The 20,132-nt window shown below is 37.1% G+C and overlaps 11 protein-coding genes across 11 annotated transcripts; 7 read left to right on the forward strand and 4 right to left on the reverse strand.

The window, feature by feature from the left end:
* Positions 1 to 1,813: 1,813 nt before the first annotated feature.
* EV154DRAFT_426263 (uncharacterized protein) lies at positions 1,814 to 3,109 on the forward strand (the record flags this gene model as incomplete). Its single annotated transcript, XM_051596295.1, has 4 exons — positions 1,814 to 2,077; positions 2,185 to 2,276; positions 2,347 to 2,740; positions 2,837 to 3,109. The coding sequence occupies 4 exons, from the start codon at positions 1,814 to 1,816 to the stop codon at positions 3,107 to 3,109; spliced, it is 1,023 nt and encodes a 340-aa protein (XP_051454535.1).
* Positions 3,110 to 3,827: 718 nt separating this feature from the next.
* EV154DRAFT_518778 (PCI domain-containing protein) lies at positions 3,828 to 5,656 on the forward strand. The gene is made up of 6 exons (XM_051602665.1): positions 3,828 to 3,965; positions 4,077 to 4,136; positions 4,205 to 4,333; positions 4,390 to 4,497; positions 4,612 to 4,866; positions 4,933 to 5,656. Exons 1-6 carry the CDS (start codon positions 3,879 to 3,881, stop codon positions 5,632 to 5,634), a joined length of 1,341 nt encoding a protein of 446 aa, XP_051454536.1. The 5' UTR covers positions 3,828 to 3,878; the 3' UTR covers positions 5,635 to 5,656.
* A 33-nt stretch (positions 5,657 to 5,689) lies between these two features.
* Positions 5,690 to 7,472, reverse strand: EV154DRAFT_484434 (beta-lactamase-like protein; the record flags this gene model as incomplete). Its single annotated transcript, XM_051598652.1, has 8 exons — positions 5,690 to 5,794; positions 5,864 to 6,007; positions 6,066 to 6,206; positions 6,290 to 6,532; positions 6,591 to 6,638; positions 6,743 to 6,891; positions 6,969 to 7,176; positions 7,248 to 7,472. The coding sequence occupies 8 exons, from the start codon at positions 7,470 to 7,472 to the stop codon at positions 5,690 to 5,692; spliced, it is 1,263 nt and encodes a 420-aa protein (XP_051454537.1).
* Positions 7,473 to 8,673: 1,201 nt separating this feature from the next.
* Positions 8,674 to 9,699, forward strand: EV154DRAFT_566720 (uncharacterized protein; the record flags this gene model as incomplete). The annotated part of the gene is made up of 4 exons (XM_051605971.1): positions 8,674 to 9,258; positions 9,326 to 9,386; positions 9,460 to 9,597; positions 9,659 to 9,699. 4 exons carry the CDS (start codon positions 8,674 to 8,676, stop codon positions 9,697 to 9,699), a joined length of 825 nt encoding a protein of 274 aa, XP_051454538.1.
* A 2-nt stretch (positions 9,700 to 9,701) lies between these two features.
* EV154DRAFT_322646 (uncharacterized protein) lies at positions 9,702 to 10,574 on the reverse strand. Its single transcript, XM_051594953.1, has one exon. The coding sequence runs from the start codon at positions 10,333 to 10,335 to the stop codon at positions 9,772 to 9,774; it is 564 nt and encodes a 187-aa protein (XP_051454539.1). The 5' UTR covers positions 10,336 to 10,574; the 3' UTR covers positions 9,702 to 9,771.
* Positions 10,452 to 11,113, reverse strand: EV154DRAFT_426271 (uncharacterized protein; the record flags this gene model as incomplete). Its single annotated transcript, XM_051596297.1, has 5 exons — positions 10,452 to 10,576; positions 10,640 to 10,721; positions 10,781 to 10,851; positions 10,932 to 10,952; positions 11,032 to 11,113. 5 exons carry the CDS (start codon positions 11,111 to 11,113, stop codon positions 10,452 to 10,454), a joined length of 381 nt encoding a protein of 126 aa, XP_051454540.1.
* Positions 11,114 to 11,441: 328 nt separating this feature from the next.
* On the forward strand, positions 11,442 to 13,648 carry EV154DRAFT_518787 (uncharacterized protein). Its single transcript, XM_051602666.1, has 5 exons — positions 11,442 to 11,539; positions 11,620 to 11,750; positions 11,832 to 11,880; positions 11,969 to 13,132; positions 13,207 to 13,648. Exons 1-5 carry the CDS (start codon positions 11,463 to 11,465, stop codon positions 13,415 to 13,417), a joined length of 1,632 nt encoding a protein of 543 aa, XP_051454541.1. The 5' UTR covers positions 11,442 to 11,462; the 3' UTR covers positions 13,418 to 13,648.
* Positions 13,649 to 14,034: 386 nt separating this feature from the next.
* EV154DRAFT_322671 (cytochrome c oxidase subunit VB-domain-containing protein) lies at positions 14,035 to 14,979 on the forward strand. Its single transcript, XM_051594954.1, has 3 exons — positions 14,035 to 14,205; positions 14,286 to 14,513; positions 14,626 to 14,979. Exons 1-3 carry the CDS (start codon positions 14,115 to 14,117, stop codon positions 14,754 to 14,756), a joined length of 450 nt encoding a protein of 149 aa, XP_051454542.1. The 5' UTR covers positions 14,035 to 14,114; the 3' UTR covers positions 14,757 to 14,979.
* On the forward strand, positions 14,970 to 16,529 carry EV154DRAFT_518790 (uncharacterized protein). Its single transcript, XM_051602667.1, has 2 exons — positions 14,970 to 15,155; positions 15,261 to 16,529. Exons 1-2 carry the CDS (start codon positions 15,080 to 15,082, stop codon positions 16,301 to 16,303), a joined length of 1,119 nt encoding a protein of 372 aa, XP_051454543.1. The 5' UTR covers positions 14,970 to 15,079; the 3' UTR covers positions 16,304 to 16,529.
* An 86-nt stretch (positions 16,530 to 16,615) lies between these two features.
* EV154DRAFT_518793 (FAS1 domain-containing protein) lies at positions 16,616 to 18,006 on the reverse strand. The gene is made up of 3 exons (XM_051602668.1): positions 17,867 to 18,006; positions 17,403 to 17,757; positions 16,616 to 17,326 (listed from the first exon to the last, which is right to left on the reverse strand). The coding sequence occupies exons 1-3, from the start codon at positions 17,954 to 17,956 to the stop codon at positions 16,722 to 16,724; spliced, it is 1,050 nt and encodes a 349-aa protein (XP_051454544.1). The 5' UTR covers positions 17,957 to 18,006; the 3' UTR covers positions 16,616 to 16,721.
* Positions 18,007 to 18,149: 143 nt separating this feature from the next.
* On the forward strand, positions 18,150 to 20,025 carry EV154DRAFT_605107 (glyoxal oxidase N-terminus-domain-containing protein). Its single transcript, XM_051607451.1, has 3 exons — positions 18,150 to 18,374; positions 18,452 to 18,480; positions 18,558 to 20,025. Exons 1-3 carry the CDS (start codon positions 18,208 to 18,210, stop codon positions 19,988 to 19,990), a joined length of 1,629 nt encoding a protein of 542 aa, XP_051454545.1. The 5' UTR covers positions 18,150 to 18,207; the 3' UTR covers positions 19,991 to 20,025.
* The last annotated feature ends 107 nt before the right edge of the window (positions 20,026 to 20,132 follow it).

Genomic DNA, 20,132 nt, shown 5'->3' on the forward strand with positions numbered 1-20,132 from the left:
TTTACTTGGGTCATTTATCTCTCATTGTTTCCCTGGATGTTGTATAGAAAATTAGAAGATCAGTAACACGGAATAGTTATGTAGCACCCTCGATTACTTCATGATTACAGAATATGTGCTCATTGTGCCTCAGCCTTGTTTAAAGTGTACAACGCAACCAAAAGAGAGAGAAAAAAAAAGAGGCTTTTTTTTATTTATTTTTTTATTAAGCATTCCCATGTTCGAGACACCCTATTTGATTTGGGAAATGATTGTTTATTGTGCCTTCTCAAAATTTAGTGCCCTTCTTTATACTCCCCTTTTTTTTTTCTTTTCATGAAAATTGGTGTGTGACCCTAACTACAATGTCCGACGCAGTTCATTTTATTTTTATCCTCAGCTTACGATTTTCTGTAAATTATCGTCTTTTTAAAAAATATTTAGCATTTATCTCATACATTGAAGCTACAGAAGCTTTGTTCGGTTAAAAGTACAATTTAGAATAGTTTGAGCTCTTACTTACTGTAGTAACTAACCAGAAAAATGGTGTTCAATGTTAATAAATTGTTGAGAAACCAACCAAAAGGGTACTAAATTCACTGAACCATGACTTGTACGTCTATCATAAAGTCATGATATTTAACAAACCTCTTTCGAGATGATTCTTGAGCTAGCAATGTTGAATTTAGCGGTTTTTAAAATCCCAATTTTCTCAACAATAGCAGTTCTTTCATAACAACCTTATTTTAATCAAGGAATAAAGTTTTTGCTTCATCCACAATACATAGAAAAAAAAACTCGTCACTGCTAGAAGTCTATTTGCATGATAATGGGAGGTTGCAAATCGCTTTATTCATAGGAAATTCTAAATGATAGGAATAATAGTTATCATTATAAAGTTTTAATTAATTCATAGCTTCATTGTCCAGCTGCCGTTCATCTACTACAGGTATTCATTTTTTCTTTTATCCTCATAAATTAATATGCATTACAGACTACACAAAATGAATAAAGCCTGTTCTTTTAAGGCTTTAAAACAATATAATACCCACAATGTGTCTGGGATAAAGTCAAAGAAGTACTTTTTTTGTTTCTTATATAAAAGAAAGCTTTCAATTTTTTTTTATTAAATTGTCATCAACCCTTGTGATACCATTACTGTTTTTTTCATTTGTGGATGACAGCAAGGCATCATCTAGCTTGGTACTTTTTTTTTTTTTTTTTTTTTGAAATTTCAAAAAATTAAAATCACGATAAAGTGATCTGGAGGAGGCAAATCGTCATCTGCAAACGATGTAGAGCGTGTAAATCAGTATAAAAAAATAAAAGGACATGCAGTCTGTTATTACCAGAGAATTCGAACATTTGGGGGTGTAGATCACCTGCCAAAAAATTGGGTCTTCATGATTATCATACATTTATTAGCTTAAAACTCAATCCCAGGGGGCGGGGGAGACACACAGGGAGTAATTTATTTTTTGCACGTCAGATTTTTTTTTGTTTTGTTAACTGCTTTCAAATCGATACATGGAGATAAATCGCTGGAATGGAAGTAAGTCAGACTTTTTATTTAATTGTTTCATGATGACAAGAAGCAAGTGATACTGCTTTTATAGGTTCGATTAAAATCATCATGTACAACAAAATCATCGTAAATGTATATGCACAATGATAGAGCGCATATTATCATGTATAAAAAGACATTTTTTTTTTCAATTGTTATTGTTATTGATGCTCTTCTTTTTCTAATTCATTTTTTTTTTTTTTAAAAAAAATAAATAAAACCATCATGGATCAGACTACTACAAACAGTATATCAGTATCAAGCATTAGAATGGACCAAGACAGTGCCATTCATCGAAATAGCGATATTCCAATCATTGAAAAACAAAGAACAGAACAGACATGGTTTCATCGACAATGGAAAGAGATATTTTATACACCCAAAGGGGTACGTTTACGGCACTACACTATCGTGACATGGTTGGGCAGAATCGGTTTTATTGCGAAAGGAATTTTATATGCTGTCATGGGAGGACTGTGTATTGCTACAGCACAGCATTTGACTGGTGATATTACAGGTACAGAATCACCCATGGTTTGTACACATACAACACATTTAATACACATTCTTTTTTTTTAAAAGAAAGAAACATGAGAACTTTTTTTTAAAAAAAAGTAATACTTTTTTTAAATTTTTTGTAGGGAGTCTTTATTTTTTTGGGTTTATTTTCAATTGGTACACCTATTCTTGTCATCATGTTGATTGGAATATTATTCTACTCTCTTTGGCGATTGTGAGTGAGCGTATCTGCGTGTATATATATTTTATTCTAATATATATATATATATTTTTCTTTACTGCAGTTGGGAAGGCTTCTCAGGACAAGGTTATGATGCACTATGCTCGCCTTTTGGAAACTTTTTTCGAGCCAGATTATCACCGATTGTATCAGGCTGTGTGTACATTGTTTATTTAGTCTACATTGGTAAATTATTGACACAATCTCATGAAGAGCGAATACAGAGCGCCAAAGGATCCACCGGATGTTTTCCGTCCTGTTGGGCCAGTTCTGATCAATGGGTCTATCGTATGGCCGTGGGTGTTTTCGGTGTGGCCTTTATCATTGCTTTTATTACACAGGCACAAAACGGTTTTTCCAACCGATGGCATATTGATTTGAAGACCGAGGAATCCACCAAAATTGAAAAGTATATGATGTATGCCCTAGGTCACTTGGGATTTCTAGCCAGAGCTGGTGTAAGTTTTTTTTTTCTTCCTTTTTTATATGCTTTTGGGATGTGTGATAATTTAGATTATTTACCCTACAGATGTCCTTTTTATTACTATCATTAGGTATTCATGTTTGTAGCCGTCTTCATGTTTAGAACACTACAATACCCAGCCATTGTGTCGGACAGAGACGCATTTTCTGATGCTATTAATCAAGTCATCAGTATCCATGGTGGGTTTATAGGCCTGTGGTTTTTGGGGATCGGCTTAATTTTGTTTGGTACATTTGCCGTATTAAATGCTTACTACAAGTACTTTCCTACACCTCCTCCTAGCCGTAATTACGTTTATGATCAAAATTTACCGCACGTAACCCCTTCTTCCTCTATTGTATAAAAAAAAATCATTCAATGTAACTTTTATCTTAATTATAATAAATGCCAATGAGGAGAGTTAATATATATATATATATATATATATATATAAATCATAGGAGTGAAGGTGAAGTGATCAAAATCCACAACGATACGGTATAATCCTTTCGTCTTGTTTGTGTCATCTTAATTAATGAACAATGTGTATCGGTCGCTACCTCTATTGTATCATATGCCGAGTTTGATCAAAAGGTGTTTTTGATAATTATGAGTAGACGTATAAATGGTTACAAGTTAGGCTATATTCATTGCGGGGTCCCATAATATGACAATCAATGATTTGATTACCAAGTATTTTCATACAAAATTCACTGATTCCTCAAGGTTATTTACATTCGGTCCGTGGCATTTATAAACGATATGCAACATGTTTACTAAAATTATTTTTGCTGTACCAAGGTTCTTATTCAAAGTTTTTTTTTTTTTTTTTTTTTTTTTTTTTTTTTTTCAGGAGGGGTATCTAGGATGACAGATAAAAGTAGGACATATAATTCGCATTGTAATCCATGTAAAATGGAGAGAAGATGCCACATCCATCCCAATACGGGAAACACTTCTTTCAATGTGTACTCCTCCCACCACCACCACACATATTGAACGGGGATTCAAAACTCAATGACGTATACACTTACAACGTAAGCGATTTAACTTTTATATAAAAATTTCACTGTCCTGGGATTTTTTTTTTTAATATCTTTTTTTGAACATTTAACATATATACATAAAACACAATGTCAGACGGAAGATTAGAAAAGATGGATAAGGACTTTAGTCCTCAAGTGGATGTTCTTTTACCAGAAACCGAAGCTTTAGCCAAGGTATATACATAAAATAAAAAGAATCGATAATGAAAGGGGGACGCGCGTTTTTTTTTTCCCTATTGTACTAATAAAACCCTTTCCCTTTTTTTTTTCTTTCTGAAAATGTAGCAAGGTAAAATTAGAGAAGCTTTGGAAAAGTTGATGTCTATTGAAAAGCAAGCAAGAAACGTAAATGCAGAAAGAATGAATAAAGAGGAAAAAAAAAAAAAAGAGTATTCATCTTGTTTTTCACTTAGGCTGCCGATCAATCTTCAACAGGTCGTATTCTTGTTCAAATTGTCAAGTTATGTTATGAAGTCAAGGACTGGAAGCTTTTAAATGAGCAAATTGTTTTATTATCCAAGAAGCATGGTCAACTCAAGGCTGTAAGTAGCCCCCCAAGTGATAAGAAGACCCTTTTTTGACTGAATTTTTGTATTAGGCCACTACATTGATGATTCAAGAAGTTATGACATATCTTGATTCCACACCTGATTTAGAGACTAAGCTTGAATTGATTGATACACTTCGTACCGTAACTGACGGAAAGGTATATAAGAAATGAATTTTTTTTTGTTTTTTTGTTTTATGCAAAAAAAAAAAAAAAAAGGGGGGGGAGGGAGAGAAGACGTGTGTGTATGCTAAATTCGATGCCCATATTTAGATTTATGTTGAAGTGGAACGCGCACGTGTCACCCGTATGTTGGCAAAGATTCGCGAAGAAGAAAGCAAGGTAACCGAAGCAGCAGATATTCTTCAAGAACTTCAAGTTGAGACTTTTGGGTCAATGGATAAACGTGAAAAGGTCGATTTTATTTTGGAGCAAATGAGACTTTGTTTGGCCAAATCAGATTACATTCGTACTCAAATTATTTCCAAGAAGATCAATATTAAATTCTTCCAAGACAAGGAGAATGAAGTAAGGCTTTCCATTCCCCTAAAAAAAAAAAGAAATGCTCTGTTTAACACAACCTTTTAATGTTAGGATTTGAAACTTCGATTCTACAACTTGATGATTCAACATGCTTTACACGAGGATCAGTACTTGAACGTGCACAAGTTTTACAAGCAAATTTATGATTCCGAATCCATCAAGGAAGACGAAAAGAAATGGAAGGACGCGCTTCAAAATGCAGTTCTGTTTGTGATTCTTTCACCTTACGATAATGAGCAATCAGATTTACTCCATCGACTTTACCAAGATGCCCACTTGGCACAGATCCCTCAATACGGTGAACTCACCAAGCATTTCGTGACTAGCGAATTGATGCGATGGGCTGAAATCGAGCAAACCTATGGTCAATTATTAAGCCAATCGGACGCCTTTAACAAGTCTACGGAGGAAGGTCAAAAGAGATTGAAGGAGCTTCATAACCGTGTCGTTGAACATAACATTCGAGTGATCGCCAAATATTATACGCGTGTGACCACCAAACGATTGACTCAGTTGTTGGATCTCACCGAAAAGGACGCCGAGGACTTCCTTTCCAAGTTGGTGGTTTCAAAGACTATTTATGCTCGTATCGATCGTTCTGCTGGTGTCATTAATTTCCAGACCAAGAAGGATGCCAATGAGATTTTGAATAATTGGTCAAGTGATATCAATAGTTTGTTAAATTTGATTGAAAAGACGTGTCATTTAATTTCCAAGGAGGAAATGGTACATAGCATTGCAAAGGTTAAATAAAGTTTTTTTTTTTTTTAAAGGGTTGAAAGGGAAAAAGAATATCACTTTTTATTTATTATGAAGAAACAAATCTAACGGGGATCTTAAAGAACTGACGGAGCACATCTTTCTCATGTTTCGAAATTTCAGGCGTGGGTAAAATACCACCTCTGAGGTTAGTCTAAGCGTAAAACAAACAAATAAGTGGGGGGGAAAACTATATAATTTTTTTTTTTTTTTTTAATATTACCTGAATCGATGGGTGAATATAACGAGGTGCCTTTAATTTAGAATCTCTTTCTTTACGCATCTTTGTATACTCTTCTAAAGTCACCGTACTATTAATCATCTTGTTGGTTAATTTATGATTTTCCAACGATGTCATGACATTATACTAACGAAATAAAAAGATTAGAAACCGACTTTTTCCTTCGTATTATTTTTATTTTTACCGGACGATCTGCAGGAGGATAATCGTGACCAACATAAATTCTTGTATCATCAGGCCAGTGGTTATACATTTTATGAATGCTCTCATACATTGTTTCCGCACTTCCACCTGGGAAATCGCATCGTGCAGTACCTATATCGGGCTATTCCCACAGGGAAACAAGGGTGTTTTAGCATCCTATATACAAAAAAAGAAAGTAAAAAAAAAGGGGGGGGGGAAGCTTACCATAAACAAGGTGTCACCCACAAAAGCAGCATCACCAATACGATAAGACATACAAGCAGGTGTATGACCAGGTGTTGCCAAAACGCTACAATGAATATCTTTACCCAAAGTCCATTCCATGCCTTCATGCACAAGTTTGTCAAACTGAGACCCGTCCGTTTCTAATTCATTCTTGTCTAAATTATAACGTTCACTAAATACTTCTTGAACTCGGGTTACGTCTTTTCCCATCCAGAATTCGGGCTAGTTCAATAAAGAGGTTAAATAAGAGCTTTTTAGATATATCATCTTTTATGTTTACCTTGGTTGGCAAGTGAGATTTCAAGTAAAATGCACCTGTCAAATGATCCTTTTTTTTTTTTTTTTTTTTTTTTTTTTTTTTTTTCAAAAAATAAATAAATAACATGGTTAGAATAATTTGGGGGGGGGGGAGGACGTTTGAAATTCATTTACCGCATGAACATGAGTGTCAATAATCTTTGAAACATTCAAACCGTATTTCTCCACATGTTGCATTAATTGTTTTGCCAGTAATGGCTGTACAGTGGAAGCAAATGGATCATAGTTTAACACGGGATCAATGATGTAAGCTTCCTTGGTTGCTGTGAAAAAAAAAAAGTGAGGTGAGATAAATTAGTCATACGTTTTTTTTTTTTTTTTTTTTTTTTTACATATTTACCCAAATCTGTGACAACGTATTGAGCAGTTTCTGTGTCCGCATCAAAAAGAGTATGAACCCAAGGAGAATGATTATTCATAAAGGGTTGAATAGGACCATCCCATTCTTTTAAACCGCCTGACAGACTATAGGTATCTTCAAACCCATGTTTGGAAGCTAAAATCGCCGCTGAGTCACTTCGACGGCCCGACATGCATTGAAAGACCACCTAATTGGGGAGGAGCTGTCAGAACAAAAAAAAAAAAAAAAAGAATATAGAAAAAGAGAGAGAGATAATACCTTGCTATGCTTATTAATATCTGACAAGGCAGCTAAAAACATGGTGGTATCCAACTTAAATGGGACATTGATAGCACCTTTAATTTTGCCATGTTGTTCTACCTCGTCATGTTCTCGTACGTCTACAATGGTAATGCCGTTGGCAATGACTTTTTTCTTTTCCTGTGATAACCAAGCTTGAAGCTGAGCAGAATTCACCTGCTTGGCAGAAGAGAGTGTTGACATGGCTCGAATATTGTGCTTTAATATCAAACGAAACATTTCCTTTTTATATATATGCGTGTGTAAAAATATTTAAGAAAAGAGAGAGAGAGATAAATTCATGTCCTTCATTGGGGGGGGAGCGGGGTCTCTTTATGGGAATTCCGACTTTGCCTTTATTTGGTAATTCATGTTTCATTTCAGGTGTCTGTCTGTGTGGGGGTGTTTCGTAAGCGTTGCGTGGCAACACGTACATTTCTGTCACCCCCCATCCCATACCCACCCAGTCACACATAATTTTTTTTTCTTACTGGTACGTAAATCTAGAGCCTATCTCTGTCATACTCAACAGCCAAAAAAAAAAAAAAAAAGTCAACGATTGTGGGTAGTTGTAGTGGTACCAATGCATCCTACGTTTTTTTTAAATGCCCGCGCATATTGATATTCGATTACGAGTATATATCTCGTTAGGAGAATAGATTTACAGGTGACAGAAGCAACCGTGATAGATGGAGGGTCAGCAGGGTTGAGAGATAAAAAAGACAGATAGATTAGAGGAGAGAAAGTGAGATGTGCACTTTTATAGTAAGCTCAAGTAATTTTTTTTTTTTTTTTTTTTTTTTTTTTCAGTTTTGTATGCACAGAAAAGCTCACTATTGAATGGGAAGCGTACTGAGTAATATATTCACCCTTTAGGTTCCAGAAGAGACGGGTATTGGAAAAAAAAATATATGTTCGTCGCGTGTGATCTATAAAGAAAGAATACACGAATGTTGCACCAATATTTATTTGTTTGTTGTGAACTGTAAGATGTATAATAAAGGTACATGTGAGACTCTCTAAGATTAAAACCAGAAATGTCGTAAGAAGTCATACCCACACAGACGCACAGGTGGGAATTTTTTTTTTTTTTTTTCATTGTTTTGCATAGAAGGGAAGCAGAACCAAAAAGTTTAAATAAGGTATGATTGGAGAATGAAACAGTTTATATGAAAGAGGAGGCAACTTTTTTTTTTTATTATAAAAAGAGACCACAAATAAGTTTCAAAAAAAAAGTCCTTTTTTAAGTATTTTTCGTTATCTTTATTACCCCTCCCAAAAAAAAAAAAAAAATTAGCTGATTTTTGCCTAATAAAAAAAAAAATAAAAAGTTATGATCTCAGCAACTTCTTCTTTTCTTTCATTTTCATTTCGTTTCTTCTTTTTACAGATATTACGGTTCACGATGCGTGATTGGCTTGCACTTCCGTTGTCCCCTTCTAGCCCTTCCAGCATAAAGAACAGTAGCGATGAAGATGATTGTAGCTACGATATCGTCCATCGATCTTGCAACACATCCGAAGAAGATGAAGAGGAGGATAAAGAACCATTATCTTCCTGGGTCACTCTCCTAGCCGTCTTTGGTGTTGTTCGGCACACTTCACGGTCTTTTCGAGCAAAGACAAGAAGCATTTCTACCGCAAGTCCACTTGTATTGACAGAAGAAGAAGAAGAAGAAGAAGATGCATTCGACAAAGAAGACGAGGAGGAACAAGACGCATTGACTCCAGGAGAACTAAAGGAGTCTGAACATTTGGTAGAAACCGTAGAAGAGTTAGACGAGGGACCGGCAGCATTCACAGAACATACAAAAACAGAGGCATCAGATGATGAATACGAACAAGAGATTAGCATGAAACGTAGTTTATCAGCCAGCAGTATTGCTTCTTCATCCGATAGTGACAATTCTACACCAGCCTGTTCTCAAATCATGCGACCTTCAAAATTCTTTGACGAAATGACCGTTGATAACACCTTACGATCAGTCCAAGTAAAACTAAATTTTTTCTTTAAATTGGTTGCAAACTAAATTCAAAACTCTCTCTTATATAATTTAGATTAGTTGGAATCATGGCGGTAAAATGGTTCAAGTCACAGGTGAATTTAATAATTGGTCTGGTAAGTTTTATACAGACAATTATTAAGATAAGTTTTAAGAACTCATGACCTTTTTTTCCCCCCCTTAAAAAAGTTCCGGTTGATATGGTGCAAGAAACACAATGTCACGTTGTCTCTATACCAATGGATCCCAGCAAAGATACCGAGTTTAAATTCATTGTTGACGGCGAGTGGCGGTACGCTATGGATTTACCACATCGTGCCGACGGACGTAAGTTTTTTCGTTTAACGCTCAAGGTTACACTCAGTTACTCACATTTTTTTTTTTTTAGGTGGTAATGTAAACAATGTCATCTGTAAACAACAAGCTTAATTTTTTTTTTTTTTTTTGATTTTATTTGATAATAAAAATGCAGGGTATAAGACTTTTTTTTTTTCTTTTTTTTTACATGTTACCAGTGGCATATAAAACAGCAAAAACAATCACAAGTATCACAAGTATAGAACTAAAACCAATAGACATGATGCGATTTAATTTCTGCCATCGTTCTGCCATTTTCCCACCTTTTTCTCTTACGTGGCGAGGCCAAAGTGAACCGATCCACCAAAATGGAGGAAAGATGAAACCCAATAAGAAGAACACACCGGGCAAGGAATAAAAGCCGTCCGTATCGTTCTTGGTTAACCACCAAGGGTTTGCCTCCTCCTCCTCCTCGTCGTTCTGTGGGTTTCCTCCTCCTCCTTTTGGAACGATCGTGGGGTATTTGGCAGTACCTGAGGAATTTCGCAAGGTGGTGGCTTCCGAAGGCTTTTTGGAAGGAGTTTCGGAAAGTCTGTTCTTGAGTAAAGTTGCATCGTCTGAGGTGAACTGTCGGTCGAGGTAATTTTCAAACTGCTTATCCTGTGGATGATGCATAATGATGGCAGAGGATGAGATACTAGGAGACATCAGTTTCTCTGTCAACTGTAAAGACCATTCAGGTACTTTTTTATTATTGTTATTACTCATGGGGGGTGGTTGGAGGTGAAAAGAGAGAAAAAGAAAAAGAAATGAAAAAAAAAAGAAAGAGAGAGAGATAGAGAGAGAGAGAGAGAAAAAAAAGATATTTTTGTATCACAAGTGATTTAATGATGTCCACCACAACATCCACCTGTATGTTTGTGTTGATGCTTCTTTTTACGGTTCACGTTCTTTGTGTTCTTGATGGTATCATTATCACTCAATTCAGTATCTTTAGTGATTCGAAGTTCTAACAAAAAAAAAAAGTATGTAAGCATGAATGGAAAAAAAAGAGAGAGAGAGAAACACATACTAAATGTATTATCGCCCTGTGGAACACCTTGAATCACATTCTTTTTCAATAAAGATTCTACTTGTCCAGCCAATTTTAATTTCTTTTATTAAAGAAAACATCTGTCAATTTTCTTGCTTATGAAATAATAATAGTGTGTACCTCTTCAAGGATATCGTGGTTCGTTTCATTTTGGAATTGCATAAATCTAGCATACGTTTCTCTTCTAGCAGCTAAACAAACAAAAAAAAAAAGTTTAAATATATATGTATATACATCAAGAACATGTATGCAAAAGCAATAAATTCGATACCTTCAACAGCAGCTACATCAGCTGTATCACATCAAAAAAAAAAAAAAAAAAGTTGTTATTTTATGTGTTCCCCGAGGGGAGGTATCTAACATGTGCTTACCAGCAAACACTTGCTTTTGTGTCTTGAGTAAGCTACGGTAAGCTTGTATTGCTGCTTGTTTGGATGGTGAAATGGCAGACATGTTTTAAAATGAAAAAAAAAAAAGATAGAAAGGGGGGGGGGGGGGAGGTCAAACAAAAAAAGCTGCACAGGGACAAGGTAACCCGGGATTGTGACTTTTCTTTTATAGCCACACCTTTTTTTTTTTTTAAAAAAAAAAAATCGCTTTGGCATTGATGTGAGTATTACTAGTAAATCTCCATGGATTCAGGTGGTTATGTCTACGTAGTTTTTATTTTTATTTTATTTTTTTTTGGTTTCGTCATCAAGGCGGGAGGGCGTTTTTTTTTTTTTTTTTTTTTTTAAAAAATAAAAAATTGGTGTCAGACACATTTTTCTTCTTTCTTTCTTTTTTTTTTTTTTATTACACCATGGCGTCTGAACAAAGTACAGGAACAGTTACAAAATCTTCAGATTCCAGTGAAGCTCAGTTGCATGAGTGTTTGACGTAATGCCACACCCCTTCAAAAAAAAAAAGAGGAATGCCTTGTTTGAACTTTTTTTTTTTTTTCTTTTTCGTAAATATAGATCCATTTACGATGCCTCACGCGCAGCAACCGAGATTAGTGGACTGGAATCCAAGTTGGATTCACTTACATCGATTCGTAAAACACTGATTAGTGGGGATAACATTTCTCCTGGTAATCTGGAACAAATGAGTAAGTTCCCTTTCCCCCCCTCTTACTGTAATCAATATATCTTTGGGGAAGCATCGTCTAATATATCAACCTTTTTTGCAGATAAAACCATTGAAGATTTACAAGCCAAGATTGCCGACAAACGAAAAGAGTAAAAAAAAAAAAAGAGAATCCCATTCTCACGCCTACAACTTAAATAGGTTATCTAACCAACCAACCCCCCTTTTTTTTACTGTTAGAATCAATGAGGCCGAACAAAAAGTGATTACAGGTTTCATTCGAGTCATCACCGATGTCAGTGGAGCAACCATGTCTGTGGGTGAAGACATTGTAGCACGATGCTCAGCGGCCCTCAAGACCTTTAGCGAGACACTTCATCAAGAGTTCCGATCAACAGCACTACGTACAGAAGCTGCCTTAAAGGAATTACGCGAGAATAAGATGGATATCACCGACCGCAAGACCTTACAACACAATATGGAGGAGTTCCAAGCCCATATCACCAAGACACAACAAGAGAATGTACAAGAGATGCGATCAGACAGTGCTGGTTTATTCACCACCATCACCGAAAAGATTGGTCTCCTTTGTCGTCAATTTGATCCGGTGAAAGTGGCTGCCACTGTAGAGGAAGAGGTCTTTGCCAAGTTGGATGAAAAGATTCAGGCTCAATTGAGAGAGTTTAGTCACGAAACAGAACGTGCTATCGGTGCAACAAACGAAAAGGTTGGTAATATACCTGGTACTATCACCAATGCCGTCAAACAGTTGATCAGTGATAATATCAGTCCCGGTAACATGCAACGTCTCATTCAGGGCTTACCAGAGTATCAGGCCATGAAGGAGGCTGGTGCTCAGTTAGCCGCTAATAACAATAGTAATGCTATAATTGATATCGATCCTCAAAACTTGCCCAATTTCGAAGCCATCAAGGAATCCGTCGGTCGTCTCTCGCATGATTTGGTTGAGGTCAAGCAATGCACACAGCAGTTACGTGAAACCGTCGATCTTTTACGAACTCAACGTGTAGGTCCCATCACCCCCATTGAACCCGGTAAATTCGATTTCTTGGTCGCTGTGAAACGTATGGAAGAAATGGAGCGTGAGATGAGTGTGATCCATAACAATGTCAAAATGATGGAGACGTTGGTAACCGTCAAATCCACAGCCGCTGCCGCCGCCACCACAGATGAACAGCAGATGGTGGTAGGTCATAAGCGAGCTCGTATTGAGGGTATGTCTTCCGATAATGCAAATACAGAGATCCTAGCCATGTTGAATGAAGTGGAATCTAAACATCAGAAATTATTGGATTTCATCTTGCAGTGTAAAGATACTGTCCTGGATGATTTATTCCCTAGTCGACTTGAGGCTGCCATGGTCAAGATTGAACAAGTCTTGATGTAAGAGTTTTCCCTCCCCATTCATTGTCATATAAAATAGAGACTGACTTTTTTTTTTTTTTTTTTTATAATAGGAACCATGAAAGCTTTATTCGATTCTTGGTAGATCCCTTTGCTGCTGCTCAACAAAAGACTTTGGTTCCTCAACAAGTACCTGAAGGCATGCTTTCTCCTGCCATGATTGATGCTATTTCTCAATTAGTACAAAAGACAACACAAGAATCCACTGAACCCTTGGAAAAGAAGATTAAATTGCTTGAGGAAAAGTTAAATTCCAGATCTTAATAACCCCTTCCTCCCCCCCCCCCCTTTTTCAACCCATTTATAGTGAACAAAAGAGCTCTATCAATTACTTAACAACAACAACAAAAAAAATATCAACCATGTCTTCTTTCTCTTTTTTTACCCCACCTCCATTCACCCAGACACAAATACTTTTTTAAAAAAATTAACAATAAAAAAAAACACTATGGCTCTTTCTTTCGTGCTCATGTCCTTGTATCTATGCGCAGATCAAATAGGTAAAATAGTTTTTTTTTTTTTTTGTGCTGGTACATGTTTATTTAAATGATTTTAATTTAAAGCGCCAATCACGTTGCTTCTTTTCAAGCCTCAGGGAGCAGAATTCATCATCGCATTGCCTACAACGCATACTGGCCATGTCACAACACCACCACCACCTTCTACACCACTCGCTTTCCATCGACCTGATAAACCCATTGCTATCTTTTTTCATCTCGTGCTGCATATGATGGGCGGAGCAGCTTGTGTTGTGTGTCACCCACAGTCTTTTTTTTTTTTTAAAAAAAATGAATAAAAAACTCCGATAATCTACGTCATCAAATAGCGAACAGGGCAGGGAATAAAGTGAGTTCATTTTTTTTTGTTGTTGTTGGGTGTGCGGGGGAAAAAAAAGAAATTTTTTGTTTTTTTCTCTCTCTCTTTTTTCAACAACCCCCTCTCTCATTCTTATATAAACAAAATGTTTGCTCTTCGTCGTGCTGCTATTAAGGCTGCTCCTCTTGCTGCCCGTACCACTGCCAGACCCTTTTCTGTTTTGGGTGCTCGTTTCTGTAAGCTTTTTTTCATGGAGAGATTTTAATTAAAAAAAAAAAAAAAAAAAAAAGGGCGCGCGCTAATAAATGTATTTTAGCTGCTGTTGGACAACCTGCTGAGAGCAACTTTGGCCCTGGTGGTAAGGCTGGTGAGATCCCTACTGATCTCGAGCAAGCCACTGGTTTGGAACGTTTAGAATTACTTTCCAAGCTTCAAGGAAAGGAACTTTTCGATATGGAACCCTTGAACATGACTCACATTGGTACACCCAAGAACCCCATTGTTGTTCAATCTCATGATCCCATTCGTTTCGTTGGTTGCACTGGTAATATTTTTTTTTTTTTATTGTTTAGCCCAAAATTATGCATGATTTTTTTTTAATGCAAGACGACTATGATTGACATTTTTTTTATTTATATATAAAAAAAAAAAATTAGGTTTCCCTGTTGAATCTCACGATGTTATTTGGATCAACTTGGACAAGTCTCATGAACACGATCGTTGTCCCGAATGTGGTTCCGTTTTCGAAATGGACTTTGTTGGTTCTGAAGAAGATCATCACCATTAACTTAAAGTTTAGATTCAATAAAAAACAAAAAAAAAAAGACGCACACAACCCTTTTACTGCTGATATATAAAAATTTAATTTGTTTCTTCCCCTCCAAAGAAAAAGAAAGAGAGAAGGGGAAAAAAAGGACACTTTTTATAAAAAGTGTTGGGTAACCCTCCCCGCACCTCCTATAAATGTAGCACACAATAAAAAAAATTAGGTCTCCATTCGTTTTTCTCTCTTTCTTTTTCTCTTTTTTTTTTTTTTTTTTTTAGATACAAGAAATTCGCATTTTTTTTCTTCCCCTGAGCTCAACCAACATTCCTTTTGAATGCGCTTTGATGAACTCTCTCCTTGTTCTTTTCATCGTTTCCATGTTTGCCAAGCTCTCGCTTGCCTCTGATCATCATGCCACAAGTACTTTATAATTTTCCCAATTTTTTTTTTTTTTTTTTTAATATAATATTAATTTATTAAAAAAAATCAAAATCACACCCCAAAAAAAAAAAAAATCACTCTTAGTACTGTGTACAAATGTTTCTTGCACCAATACACACCACCATCATCATTATCATCGGATGACAAGAACGCACTGCTGGAATATAACTCAAAGTATACCCACTGCTACATACAATACAACACTTGCCACCACTTGCACTACCACGGTGGTGATACCCACACCGCTCCATACACCCACAAACAATCGTTCTCAATCACGGGCACTTTCTAGATCCCTCTCATCACTCTCTAAATCCAAGTCCAAGTCTAAATCCAAGTCTAGCTCACTGCACTCAAAATCTGTCTCGAAATCGAAATCAATGCACTCCAAATCCGTCTCCAAGTCCAAGTCCGCACGTTCCAAATCCGTCTCGAAATCCAAGTCGGTACACTCAAAGTGGAGGTCACAACAATCTGTCTCACACTCCCGAGCACAATCCAGATCACGTTTAGAAGCAGCAGCAGCAGCTGCTACAGCAGCAACAGCAACGTCAACAGTGACAGCAACGAGTGCTACTCCGACCATAGCAACAACAACAGAGGAGGAGGAGGAGGAGGAGGATATAGCCACGCAGACATCCGAAAATGCAACAACAGAATCAGAGACGGCAACCGATCCAGCCACGGTCACAACCACAGCGACCGAGGCTCCCAACAGTACGACCGAGGCTTTGACGAGTAGTACATCAAGTACAAAGACAAGCGAGACGACGGGGATTTTTGCCTCTCCGACCGACAACGGTGTGAGCGAAGGTACGGGCACACCTTGGGACGAAGTCATGGATGCAACCGATGCATCTGTGACAAGTAACAATAAGGCACTGGGCATTGGCTTGGGTGTAGGGATTGGATGTATTGCTGCGTTGGGTTTAGCAGGTTTATTTATGCATAACCGTAAAAAGAAAGGACAGGAAGTCATTCAAGTTGATGTGCCTGCTACACGATGGCGACCACAAAGTTTTATGGGCGTGGTAGCATCCGTCGTGTCACGATTACCTCGGTCTCCTTCACAACGAAGTAAAGCGTCAGGTGATATCTTGACACAAGCAGAAACTTCAAGACCATAAAAGGGAAATTTTATTCTCTCTCTCTCTCTCCCTTTTTTTTCCTTCCTCCCCCCCCCCCCTTTTCAATAAAAACCCTGTTTGTTCAATTCATACTCCCCCTTCCTTTTTTTTTTTTTTTGATGAACATTTAGAAAGAGGAGTTTTACACACACACACACACCCCTCTCTGAAATTAAAATGTGTATCTGCAACACGTGTCAAATCAACCAATTCTGTAAAAAAAAAAAAATTAATTTTTTTGTCACACCATTTTATAAAAAAAAAAAAAAAAAAAAAAAAAAAGGGCGCGGCTTATGATAAAATAAAATAAAAAGGGAGCTGCCTCGTTTTTTTATAGTAAAGGAGGAGGAAGGGGGGGGTATCAAGAAACAAAAAAAAAAAAGTAATAAAAAAAAAGAAGAGAGAGAGAAAAAAGGGTTTATAAAAATACAAATAAAAGTGACAAGGAAAATAAATACAATGGATGCAAAGAAAAGACATGCGTAGCCAATGAACCACGACGGTCAGGGGACGAATGATTGTCTGTGCCCAAGACAGGTACAAATGTCTTATTATCAGCAGTTTCTATAGAGACTGTATCTGCTGTCAAGACAGTATCGATCAAATGAATGACACCAGCGGTTGTCAAAATATCCGTCTTTACAAAACGTGCCATTGCATTGATCCATAGCTCACCTTTTTCCAATCGAAAGACAATAGGTTTTTGCTTGTAGTCCGTCGAGAAGGAAGCCTCGTGGGTGGTGCTATTGATACTCGCCAAGATCTTATCGCTCGTGTACAATCCATCCAACACCGCGTATTTCAGGTTATGCACAAGTGTACCATAAGGCAAAGTCGAACCATTGGTAGCCTCCCAAGCTTCATTGACAGGTACCAGAATCGTCTTGTCTCCACCTGAAATAACGTCGGATACATTGAGTGATTTTAATAGTCCTTCCATATATTCTGTTTCGGACAGCGTTGAAATTGTGTCCAGTGGTGTTTGTGCGGGTTGCAGAAAATGGTCAATATATTGAATTATACCTATTAAGGTTTTTTTTTTTTTTTTTTTTTTTAGAATTCTGTAAAAATTAATTTTTTTTTTTTAAATGTGTAATACCGTTTAAGCATTGGATTTCAGTAGCGGTAGTAATTGCTTTAGACATGCCAGAGTAGATTTCAATGGTGTTGGTAAACGCATTATTCACAATCTGAGGACCAATCGAGATATTATGGTTACTGATGGTAGGGTAGAATTGACGATGTGATGATAGATAGGAGTGGGTAGGGAAAGAACCGTTCAAGATCATGACGGAGAGTTGTGAGAAGGATTGTGGTGAGGAAAAGTTGAGCAATCCACTTCCAATCGATGTATTCATGGCTTGTTCATTGGGTAACAAGAATGTAATATTGTGATTTCGCTGGTCTAATAATTGAACGAGTTCAGTTGAACTTGCTATATGCGAATACAGCACCTATTTACACACACACGCACACACACAAGAAAAAAAAAATGTTTCGATTAAAAAAAAAAAGGGACATGAAATTTCTTTGAAGTTTTTTTTTTTTTTTTTTTTTTTTTACAGGTGAATAGGTTTGTAATGCTTCATACACTGTTTGATTCCATTGACACGCACATGTCCCAAAAAACAATAGAATCAATGCAATCTTCATTTCTTTTTTCTAAAAAAAAAAAAGGGGGGGAGAAAGGAAGTAAAAAAGAGAGAGAAAGAGAGAGAGAGAAAAAAAAAGGAAAATTGGGTTTGTTTAAATCGTTCTTTTTTCAATGGTAACACAAATCACGAGTCACCTTTAAAATATATATATTTTTTCTATTTTTCTTTTTTTTCTTTTTTTTTTTTCTTTGTCCGTTTATCCTCTTTTTTTTTTTCCCCCCCTTTCCTTGCTCTCCCTTCCATCTTGGAATGTACATTACAAAGATCTCGGGATTCCTTGTGACACTATGCATTAGCACAGTTTCTTGTCAATCACCGTTCTTCAATCAAGAAAAAGTGTCACCCTATGAAAAGTCTGGCAAAATGGAACAGATAGGCCGCACTGGTGTAGCCGCTATGCATGCAGTTTTATTAAAGTAAAGCTCTCTCTCTCTTTTTTTTTTGTCATAAACGGACCTTGAACTCATCCTATTTTTTTTTTTTTCATTGACAGCGAGAAGAGTATTTTAATTATCGATAAAGGTAAAAAACATTCATTTTTTTTTTTTCGAAAGTAGCCTTAACTTAAAATGTGTGTGCTTTTTAAAAAAAAAAAATAGCGGAAGAAAATGAAGCCAAATTAGATTCGGGAATCAGTGCGTATTCCACCTTGTATGATATAGAAACAAATACCTATCGCACACTCCTACTAGAGACCAACACCTTTTGTTCGGCAGGTGGTTTCTTAGGAAACGGTACCTTTATTAGCACAGGTGGCGCAGAGAGTCGAGGTGCATGGAAAGCAGGTCGAGGTCATCAATCCATTCGACATTTCCCTCCCACTTGTTCCGATGACAATTGTCTTTGGCAGGAATTCCCTACAGGTAAAATGTACAGTAACCGTTGGTACCCCACCGTTGAACAACTACCCGATGGCGATTTAATCATCATTGGAGGTTCTAACGCAGGCACCAAATATAACACCGTCATCAAGAACACACCATCCTATGAATTTTGGCCACCGAGAACAGATGAACCCATCGAACTGGATTTATTGTTACATACATTACCCTATAATCTCTACCCTTTTGTCTTTCTCTTGCCCGATGGACATTTGTTTATCTTTGCATCAAAAAAATCCATCATTTACGACTACAAGGAACATAAAGTGGTACGTGAGTTACCTCCTATGCCTGGTGTGCCTCGTTCCTACCCATTGACAGGTGGCGCAGTCATGTTACCGTTACGACCGGAAAACGATTACAATGTAGAGATTTTAATTTGTGGTGGGTCTGCTAGTCCTGCTGCAACATCGGCTGCTGATGATACGTGTGGTAAAATCAATTTGGGTGACAAGAACCCACAGTGGGAGATGGATACATTTGTGCATAAACGCGTGATGCCCGATGGTGTGTTTGGTACAGATGGTAGTATTGTTTGGGTAAACGGCTGTCAACGTGGGTATGCCGGATACAAGGATGCCAACCACGATCCTACTTTCGATCCATTGATTTATCACCCAGAGAAACCTAAAGGGAGTCGATGGCAACAAGGGTTAGCTACCACGGATATTGCACGCATGTATCATTCGGTGGCGCTTACTTTACCCGATGGACGTATCTGGATTGCCGGATCCAATAGTGTGGACCCTCCCGATATTCATGCAAAGTATCCTACTGAATTTCGTGTGGAGTATTTCTCACCACCTTATCTCTTTCAAAAAGGCGCACGACCCAAGATATCTCATGTACCGCGTATTGTGGGTTACAACGAGACCTTTCAGATTCTTTTGCATTTGGAAGGTAAAGTGGGTAAAGTAGAGGTGGCCATGATGCGACCTGGGTTCAGTACACATTCAATGCATATGTCACAGCGTTACGTCTACTTGAACCATGAGGTGAGTGAGGACTTTCAATCAGTACGTATCCATAGTCCTCCTCATGCCAACCTCTTTCCTCCCGGTCAGGCCTTTTTGGTCGTGATGCAGGATGGTGTACCCAGCGTCACCACAGAGTTCTTTATTGAGCATGATAAGGACGATCTCCTCATTTAATAATAATAATAATAAAAAAAAAAAATTTAGAAACATTGGCGCGGGGGGAAGAGGTAGTGTAACACTTTTCTAAGATGGGCTTATAAGGTTTTTTTTTTTTAAGGAGTAATCATAAAGTGGTTTTTCTTGTATTTTTTAGCTA

This window comes from Mucor mucedo (assembly GCF_025094135.1).
Source record: "Mucor mucedo strain NRRL 3635 chromosome Unknown EV154scaffold_91, whole genome shotgun sequence".
Taxonomy (NCBI): Eukaryota; Fungi; Mucoromycota; class Mucoromycetes; order Mucorales; family Mucoraceae; genus Mucor; species Mucor mucedo.